Source organism: Petromyzon marinus, chromosome 72 (genome assembly GCF_048934315.1).
Source record: "Petromyzon marinus isolate PM22_M1 ecotype Great Lakes invasive population chromosome 72, UKy_Petmar_22M1.pri1.0, whole genome shotgun sequence".
In the NCBI taxonomy this organism is placed as follows: Eukaryota; Metazoa; Chordata; class Hyperoartia; order Petromyzontiformes; family Petromyzontidae; genus Petromyzon; species Petromyzon marinus.
In genome coordinates this window covers 4,691,425-4,701,787 of record NC_133738.1, presented here as the reverse complement: position 1 = coordinate 4,701,787, position 10,363 = coordinate 4,691,425, and the positions used below count along the sequence as shown (strand labels likewise).

The 10,363-nt window shown below is 47.1% G+C and overlaps 1 protein-coding gene across 1 annotated transcript; it reads left to right on the top strand.

Annotated features, from left to right (window-relative positions):
• The first annotated feature begins 251 nt into the window (after positions 1-251).
• Positions 252-1,524, top strand: LOC142906946 (single-stranded DNA cytosine deaminase-like). The gene is made up of 2 exons (XM_076055747.1): positions 252-827; positions 1,483-1,524. The coding sequence occupies exons 1-2, from the start codon at positions 252-254 to the stop codon at positions 1,522-1,524; spliced, it is 618 nt and encodes a 205-aa protein (XP_075911862.1).
• Positions 1,525-10,363: the final 8,839 nt, after the last annotated feature.

Genomic DNA, 10,363 nt, shown 5'->3' with positions numbered 1-10,363 from the left:
GTTATGCCATCTCTTTCTGCGTCCCGTTCACCTGTCAGTTAACATGCACGCAGGATGGGGAAGTGATTATATTATTAAAACCGAACCTAGTGACGTGACCCCCCATGTACACGTGGGTGGGGGCGGGGGTGGTTGAAACGGGATCGGCTATTTATGAGTAATGGGGGATGGTGTTGAGAGTCGACATCGGCGGGCGGGCGAGCAGTTAAAGTCCGCGTTCGAGTTTTTGGTGATCTTCGAGTCCAGCGGACATGGCAGGCTACGAGTGCGTGCGAGTCTCCGAGAAGTTGGACTTCGACACGTTCGAATTTCAATTTGAAAATTTGCACTACGCCACGGAGAGGCACCGGACGTACGTGATATTCGACGTCAAGCCTCAGAGTGCGGGGGGCCGGAGCCGACGTCTGTGGGGGTACATCATAAATAATCCCAACGTCTGCCATGCCGAACTGATCCTGATGTCGATGATCGACCGCCATTTGGAGAGCAATCCAGGCGTGTACGCAATGACGTGGTACATGTCGTGGAGTCCGTGCGCCAACTGTTCGTCGAAGCTGAATCCTTGGCTCAAAAATCTCCTGGAGGAACAGGGCCACACGCTGATGATGCACTTCTCGCGAATCTACGATAGAGACAGAGAGGGAGACCACCGTGGGCTCCGTGGCCTTAAGCACGTGTCCAACAGCTTCCGAATGGGGGTCGTGGGGAGGGCGGAGGTGGAGGAGTGTCTGGCGGAATACGTGGAAGCAAGTAGACGCACGCTCACGTGGCTTGACACGACCGAGAGCATGGCGGCCAAGATGCGACGCAAACTTTTTTGCATCCTGGTAAGGTGTGCGGGGATGCGTGAGTCTGGCATTCCCTTGCACCTGTTTACACTACAAACCCCTTTACTAAGTGGCCGTGTCGTGTGGTGGCGGGTTTAATGACCAGGATAAAATATCTGTTACGAAAAGGGCAAAAAAAATAGAATTGTCAAATACAATAAATATTACGATTTTTTTTTTACCACTGATCTGTGTTATAAATGTCATTTCCGTACGATTCCAATCCTTTTTTTATAGCAAATATCGCCAAATTTGCGGAGCTCCGCTGCAAATACAGGTTGAGACGAGAGGTGAGGCAGAGACGAGCTCAGCCTCCCCTCTGATTGCGCAACCCCTCAGTAACTGGATGGAGCGCGGGCAATACGCGCGTGCCTGTTACTATCTCAGTACGTCACCAATGTAATGTTTGTAGACCCCCTCAGTGTGTGAATCTGGCTCTGACACAAGGCAGTTCCTCCCCAGCCATTGACCTCACCGCACGTCACTGTTAATGACACACTTCTGTAGACTACACTACTGTACACTACACTACTACGCGCCTTAGTGCCCCATTCTATGTCACTACACGAGCAACGAATTGGCTGGCATGTTCTGTCTCCGCGACAAACCTTACTAATTGGCTGTATCGAGTGGTGGCATGTTTAACGGCGCCAAGGTGAGCCATTACGCCGGCCTTCACGACATGATCGCAGCCTAGCGAAGTGGCCAATATAGTCAATTATCGCGTGGACATTTATAGCCGCAGCCAAATAGCTCTGAACGCGTGGGCGATGTTGATTCGAAACGTGGGAGGGGAAAAACCGCAGTGAAGCCGAATAGAAAATCCACGCATTGACCACCACGGGGAGAGAGAGACACCCAAACTCCAAATAGGCAGCAGCAGGCGTCATCAGGGTCGGGATCGAACCCACGACCTCCTGTATATCAGGCGAGGTAGTCAACATCCCCACGGGGAGAGATACGCAGACTCCAAATATACAGCAGCAGGCATCATCAGGGTCGGGATCGAACCCACGACCTCGTGTATACCAGGCGAGGTGGTTACCTCGATCCCCACGGGGAGAGAGACGCAGACTCCAAATATACAGCAGCAGGCATCATCAGGGTCGGGATCAAACCCACGACCTCCTGTATACCAGGCGAGGTAGTCAACATCCCCACGGGGAGAGAGACGCAGACTCCAAATATACAGCAGCAGGCATCATCAGGGTCGGGATCGAACCCACGACCTCCTGCATACCCGGCGAGGTGGTTAACATCTCCAGGGGGAGAGAGACACAGACTCCAAATGTACAGCAGCAGGCATCATCAGGGTCGGGATCGAACCCACGACCTCCTGTATACCAGGCGAGGTGGTTAACATCTCCACGGGGAGAGAGATGCAGACTCCAAATATACAGCAGCAGGCATCATCAGGGTCGGGATCGAACCCACGACCTCCTGCATACCAGGCGAGGTAGTCAACATCCCCACGGGGAGAGAGACGCAGACTCCAAATATACAGCAGCAGGCATCATCAGGGTCGGGATCGAACCCACGACCTCCTGTATACCAGGCGAGGTAGTCAACATCCCCACGGGGAGAGAGACGCAGACTCCAAATATACAGCAGCAGGCATCATCAGGGTCGGGATCGAACCCACGACCTCCTGTATACCAGGCGAGGTAGTCAACATCTCCACGGGGAGAGAGACGCAGACTCCAAATATACAGCAGCAGGCATCATCAGGGTCGGGATCGAACCCACGACCTCCTGTATACCAGGCGAGGTAGTCAACATCCCCACGGGGAGAGAGACGCAGACTCCAAATATACAGAAGCAGGCATCATCAGGGTCGGGATCGAACCCACGACCTCCTGCATACAATTTTAATTTATATTATATTCTTAGTTTTTTCGGTAAAGTCACGTTGAAGAGAAACAACAAAATAATAAAATATATATAAAACAATAAAAATTCTCACGACGTTTCGACCATAACTCAAACGGTCATCTTCAGGGGTGTTGGTTTGCATAAATTTATTTTTAAACGGCGCATTTATTTACTTATAAAAAAAACGTTAGCACCACGCGCAGCGATTTGGCAGTTTGCCCAGGACTAGTCCATCTATATTCTGAAAAGAGGAGCGGGGAGACGAAATTTTTTTATAATGTATGCTGTCTGAAAGCCACTGTAAGCGTGAACAATCAATTAAGAACTGAAATGGTTTATCAAATCTTTCCAATGATTGCTAAGATAGAATCCATCTTCTCGGTTGAAATTGTCTTTGTGCTTGTATATGTGGATAGCCTCATGAACGAATCTCTCATGGAAGCCAGATGGCTTACAAAGAACCTCTGTCTTGGAAAAGTCAATGGCATGTGAGCCTACTGAATTAGAACACTGATCTGCTATGGCCGAGGTGTTGGTCCTACCGTGTTTAAGGTCTGCTTTGTGTTCACGAATGCGGTCCGAGACATGGCGTTTGGTTTCTCCAATGTAACTACTACCACAGAGGCAACTTAGTTTGTAGACACCAGGGTATTGTATGTCCGGAATCACATCTTTTACAGACGGAACCAGATCACGGATTTTATGTAATGTGTTGAAACGGACCTGGATCTTGTGTTTATTCATGATTTTGGAGATCTTTTTTGTGATCCCAGCAATGTAGGGTAAAGTGATGGTTTTGAAAGGCTCCTCAAGAGGGTTCTTCTTCATGATTTGAGTGATAGCTTTGCGGATTGTATAGTCGGAGTAACCATTAGCCCTAAGAGCTTGGTGTACGTGCTTGAGTTCACTGCTTATGTGTTCCTGGTCGGATATGCATTGGGCTCTAAGATACAGAGTCTTGATGAGAGAATTCTTCTGTGATGGATGGTGGTGGGAATCCGGTTTCAGATAAGCATCCGTATGGGTAACTTTCCTGTAGACAGAGTGGCTCATTGAACCATCAGGTCTCTTTTTAATTAGGACATCCAAAAAAGGTATCTTGCCATCTATTTCGACTTCCATGGTAAATCTGATGGCTGGGTGTATGGAATTGATGTGGTCGAAGAATTGGTCGAGAGCAGGCCGGCCATGTGGCCAGATGACAAAAGTGTCATCCACGTACCTCTTCCATAAGGTTGGGTGCAGAGTGGCAGTCTGGATGGCGTCAGTCTCAAATTTCTCCATGAAAATGTTAGCTATAACTGGAGAAAGGGGGGAGCCCATTGGGGTGCCCTCAGTTTGTTTGTAGAAAGTTCCATTCCAAGTGAAGTATGTATTGGTTAAACAGTGTCTCACCAGGGGGGGTACCTCAGTGTTTAGTCCTTGATGAACCAAGTCTTCAATGATTGCAATGGTGTCAGGTACAGGAACCTTGGTGAATAAGGAAACTACATCAAAACTGACAAGCAGGTCGTCTGGGGACAGGGAAATACCCTTGATTGTCGATACCAGGTGAGTAGAATTTTGTACCGCAGAGGTGGTCTTTCCAGTGAAAGGACGCAGGATTTCAGACAAAAAACGAGCTAGTTTGTAGGTGGGGGAGCTGATAGTAGAGACTATGGGACGAAGAGGTGTATCTACTTTATGTATTTTTGGTAAGCCGTATAATCTTGGTGGCCTGGCAGCAGAAGGTTTCAACGAAAACTGTTTAGATTGATCAATTGATGCGGTTGAATCAGAAATTATTTTGTTGGTTTGTGTGACGAGGCTGTTGGTGGGATCTCTTTTTATTTTTGTATAACTACCATCGTCGAGTAATTCTTTAATTTTGTTGTTGTATTCTATTTTATCCATGATGACAGTAGCATTGCCTTTGTCAGCTGAGAGGACTACAATATTATTCCTCTTTTTTAATTTATATAATTCAAAACGCTCATCTTTGCTAAGGTTGCTAGCTGGCATCTTAGCGTTTTTGAGGGTTGCAGCGATTTCAGATCTTGCTACGTCTGCAGCGATGTGACCCAGGCCCCTGAGAGCAACGTCTACTTGGGCAATTATATCATTAACTGGTATGTGTCTAGGTGTGACTGCAAAGTTTAGACCTTTAGCTAAAACGGATTTCAGACCATCGGAAATAGAACTGTTACTGCGATTAATAACGACTTTATTAACGTCTAACTTTTTGGTGTGTGGGTCCGGTCTTTTGTTGAAGAGGAGGTTAAATTTGGAAATCAGGTTTTCCTTACATTTGGTCGACATAGTAGCAGCTGAAGAGGCAGTCATATTGTCTACATGTTCCCAATCCGATGTGGACATTATTGCCGTCAATGATAAGTGTGATTTGTAGAGTGTCTTGTCTAACTGATCTAGTTCTGTGCGTATAAGTCTGATTTTTTCTGAGATAAGAGCTAAGCTAGTTTTGAAAAGAATTCGTTTCGCATTAGAAGAAGTTACAGCAGCAGAGGTCAGTGTAAATGCGATTTGTATTACCCCAGAGTCGCGGCATCTCTTCAGGAAGGTGAGAGACTCGATCAGCTGAGCTTTCTTATCCCAGAGTTTGTTGAAGGATCTTAAAGTTATGTGAAAACCCTCCCCGTAGAGGCGATTACATTTTGATTTAAAGCTTTCGTGACTACAGTAATTCATATTCTTAGTTTTTTCGGTAAAGTCACGTTGAAGAGAAACAACAAAATAATGAAATATATATAAAACAATAAAAAATTCTCACGACGTTTCGACCATAACTCAAACGGTCATCAATATGAATTACTGCAGTCACGAACGCTTTAAATCAAAATTTAATTTTCATTTAGTTCATTTTTTAGGTAAAGCCCTATGAGCCATGTGGCTCTTGAATCGGGTCCAATCGCAACAAAGAAAAAAAAACGTGAACAAGAAAACCACCTTAAAGTGACTGCGCGCAACAGAAAAAAATGCATGAAAAAAAACCAGCGAGGTGGTTAACATTTCCTAGCCACCTAAACACGGAAACTCACAAAAAGACGCGTCGACTCAGCAGTGAATGCTGGGTCATCTATGGCCGCTGCAACTCACCCCCCCCCACCCCCCACTGCCCCTCCCCTCCCCCCAGGAGGACACGTGGAGCCACCAAGGGATGGAGCCTGCAGAGGAAGGGGGGGAAGGATCGCAGGGGAGGGGGTGGGGGGGGGCGTGGGAGGGGGAGGAGGGGAGGGAGGGGGAGGGGAGGGTGGAGGTGAGGGGAGGGGAATGAGGGGGCGGAGGGGGAGGAGTGGATGGAGGGGAGGAGGGGAGGGAGGGGGCGGAGGGGGGGGGACGTCAGGGGAGGTGAGGGGAGGGAGGGGAGGGGGAGGAGGGAGGGGGGTGGGAGGGGGAGGATGGGAGGGGGGAGGAGGGGAGGAGGGAGATGAGGGGGCAGAGGGGGAGGAGGGAAGGGAGGGAGAGGGTGGGAGCGGGAGGAGGGAGAGGGGGGGGGAGGTGAGGGGAGGGGAGGGAGGGGGCGGAGGGGGAGGAGTGGATGGAGGGGGAGGGGAGGTGAGGGGAGGGAGGAGGTGAGGGGAGGGAGGGGGCGGAGGGGGGGGACATCAGGGGAGGTGAGGGGAGGGAGGGGGAGGGGAGGGGGAGGAGGGAGGGGGGGTGGGAGGATGGGAGGGGGAGGATGGGAGGGGGGAGGAGGGGAGGAGGGAGATGAGGGGGCAGAGGGGGAGGAGGGAAGGGAGGGAGGGGGTGGGAGCGGGAGGAGGAAGGGGGGGGAGGGAGGAGTAAGAGGGGAGTGACATCAGTGGAGGTGAGGGAGGAGTAAGAGGGGAGTGACATCAGTGGAGGCGAGGGGAGGGAGGGGGTGGAGGATGGGGAGGTGTGGGGTGGGCTGCTATTGATGATTGGTGCTCGGGTCAGCAGTGCGGATTGATGAAGGAAGGGAGGGGGGGGGGGTAAGAGAGCAGGGGGTGTAGGGGGGGGAGCGGTGGTTTTCCATGGTAAACGTCTTTGGTAAACTTCAACAGTCAACGAAACTTCCATGGTAAACTCCTAGAGTAAAATGCAATTCCGTGGTAAAACATGCATGCTAAACGTTTATGGCAAACGGAACTTCCACGCTAAACTGGACTTCCATGGTAAACTTACATGGTAAGCTGGACTTCCATGGTAAACATCCATGTTAAACTGGACTTTCACAGTGAACTTCCATGGTAAACATCTATGGTGAACTTCCCTGGTAAACTGGACTTCCAAGGTAATTTCCCAAGGGAAAACTGGACCTCCATGGTAAACTTCCACGGTGAAGTGGACTCCCATGGTAAACTGGACTTTCAATCGTGCGTGGAGGGCTAAATTGACATCGAAAGCGTGTTATCTATGCGGGTGATTTTTTAATTTGGGTAGTTACTCAGGTGCAATGAAGTTGACGATTTCATTATTACCTTTATATGATTTTTAAAATGTAGCAAATCTAACTTCGCGGTCGACACGCGTGTGTTTGTCACGCATTCATACTCGATATATACTATACCACTATACACTACTCTCGTTTACACTACACGCTACACTACTATATACTACACTACTATGCACTACACTACTATACACTACACTATACACTACACTCTACACTACACTACTATACACTACACTACTAGACACTACCCTACTATACACTACTCTACTATACACTACACTACTATACACTACACTACTATACACTACACTATACACTACACTCTACACTACACTACTATACACTACACTACTAGACACTACCCTACTATATACTACACTACTATGCACTACACTACTATACACTACACTATACACTACACTCTACACTACACTACTATACACTACACTACTAGACACTACCCTACTATACACTACACTACTATACACTACACTACTATACACTACTATACACTACCCTACTTTACACTACACTACTATAGACTACACTACTATACACTACACTACACACTACACTCTACACTACACTACTTTACACTACACTACTATACACTACCCTACTATACACTACACTACTATGCACTACACTACTATACACTACACTACTATGCACTACACTACTATACACTACACTACAATGCACTACACTACTATACACTACACTATACACTACACTAATATACACTACCCTACTATGCACTACACTACTATACACTACACTACTATGCACTACACTACTATACACTACACTACTATACACTACATTACTATACACTACACTACTATACACTACTATACACTATACACTACACTACTATACACTACTATACACTACACTACTATACACTACACTACTATACACTACACCACTATGCACTACACTACTATACACTACTATACACTGCACTACTATACACTACTATACACTACACTACTATACACTACACTACAATACTATACACTACACTACTATACACTACACTACTATACACTACACTACTATACACTGCAATACTATGCACTACACTACTATACACTCCACTAATACACACTACTATACACTACACCACTGGCCATTGACAATTGATGCTGGGATCTGCGGTGTGGATTGGTGGAGGAGGAGGGGGAAGAGGAGAGGTGCTGGGGTTAGCAGTGGACTTCCATGGTAAACTGATCTCCTATGATAAACTGGACTTTAATCGTAAAGTCGACTCCCATGGTAAACTGGATTTCCATGGTAAACTGGATTACCATGGTAAAATGGGCTCCCATGGTAAACTCAACTACCATGGTAAACTGGACTCCCGTGGTAAACTGAATTTCCATGGTAAACTGGCTTTCCATGGTAAATACAAATTAAAAGCCGCTTGATTGTTCTGCTCGTCCATTTGCACTGGATGTACCATACAGGACCCACCATTGTGACCTCGACTTAAAATACACAATCTCTAATCAGTTCACGCAAGAAGAAATCTATGCTGGGGCGCCCTGGGCCATCCATAAAAATAATTCCACCTTGGCAGGTCTGCGCCACAAATGTAGCCAATTAATGAACCACCGGCATTGCCAAACCCAAGAAAACCTCGAAGGCCTCCCTCTAATTGCCATCTCAACTATGACCAAGAACAAGAATCGGAAGAGGTGGCGCAAAGCCTTTGCCAACTGCAGCACCGACGCTTCGGAACGATGACCCAGTTCCCCGCCTCACCATCATGAATCGTCCCTCGAACAATATCCTGAAGCGGAAGATCGGTGCCTGGGGATACATCCACATTGTTGCCAACGTGATGTGCGAATCGAATCCTTGACAACGTGTTTGAGAGTTCGATGTTAACGTGACAATGTTTTGTTATCGAGGGACTGTGCGGTGTTGTCTCGGTGCGGTGTGGGACTGTCTGTTGCTGCCGTTTTAATGCCCCCTTTTTTCCCAAACTTGGGAATTGAAGATGCAATATGAACTCATGTACTTTGGGCGCTTTTTGGTTCTTTCGGTAAAGTCACGTAGGTATAAAATAAAATGAATTAAATCACGACGTTTCGACTGCAACACGAGCAATCATCATCAGGTGGGAAAACCACAGCAAGAATTGTTTTTGATGAAGTGAAAAAATAGTAAAAATAATCACGTAAAAAAAAATATTGCTGTGGTTTTCCCACCTGATCGTGATTGCTTGTGTTGCAATCGAGACGTCGTGATTTTATTCATTTTATTTTATACCTACGTGACTTTACCGAAAGAGCCAAAGAGTATGGATCCCTGCAGTCACGAAAACTTCAAATTTAGATTCATGTACTTTGTTTATTTACTAAAGGGGCACCACGGTGGTGAGATGTTAACTACCTCGCCTGGTATGCAGGAGGCCCGGGGGTTCGATCCCGACCCTGAGGCCTGCTTGCTGTTGTATGTTTGAAGCTCGCGTCTTCCTCTCTACCCGTGGTTGCGTGGATTTTTTTGTCTGCGGGTCCTCCGGTTTTTGCCTCCACATTTAAATGTCCACATGATCTGAGTCACTTTGTTGAGGGGCTGTCATTTGCGATAGCCAGGTGGCTTCTGAAAAATAAGTTAACGCTTCAGCGGCCTTTGCCTGGTAGGATGGTTTTAGTGTTGTAATGTGTCTGCATCTTGGTGATTGGTTTACCTTTCCTATCACCAAGATGATTGGTTTACCTTTCCAATCACCAAGATGCAGACACATTACAACACTAAAACCATCCTACCAGGCAAAGGCCGCTGAAGTGTTAACTTATTTTTCAGAAGCGACCTGGCTATCGCAAATGACAGCCCCTCAACAAATGTCCACATGATCTGAGTCACTTTGTTGAGGGGCTGTCATTTGCGATAGCCAGGTCGCTTCTGAAAAATAAGTTAACACTTCAGCGGCCTTTGCCTTGTAGGATGGTTTTAGTGTTGTAATGTGTCTGCATCTTGGTGATTGGTTTACCTTTCCTATCACCAAGATGATTGGTTTACCTTTCCAATCACCAAGATGCAGACACATTACAACACTAAAACCATCCTACCAGGCAAAGGCCGCTGAAGTGTTAACTTATTTTTCAGAAGCGACCTGGCTATCGCAAATGACAGCCCCTCAACAAATGTCCACATGATCTGAGTCACTTTGTTGAGGGGCTGTCATTTGCGATAGCCAGGTGGCTTCTGAAAAATAAGTTAACACTTCAGCGGCCTTTGC

What these genes read in the sequence shown, in the direction of transcription:
- LOC142906946 (XM_076055747.1), top strand. Translation starts at nt 252, where the DNA reads ATGGCAGGCTACGAGTGCGTGCGAGTCTCCGAGAAGTTGGACTTCGAC. An exon ending in GCAAACTTTTTTGCATCCTG is followed by an intron (nt 828 to 1,482) that starts GTAAGGTGTGCG and finishes AACGGCGCCAAG; the next exon opens with GTGAGCCATTACGCCGGCCT.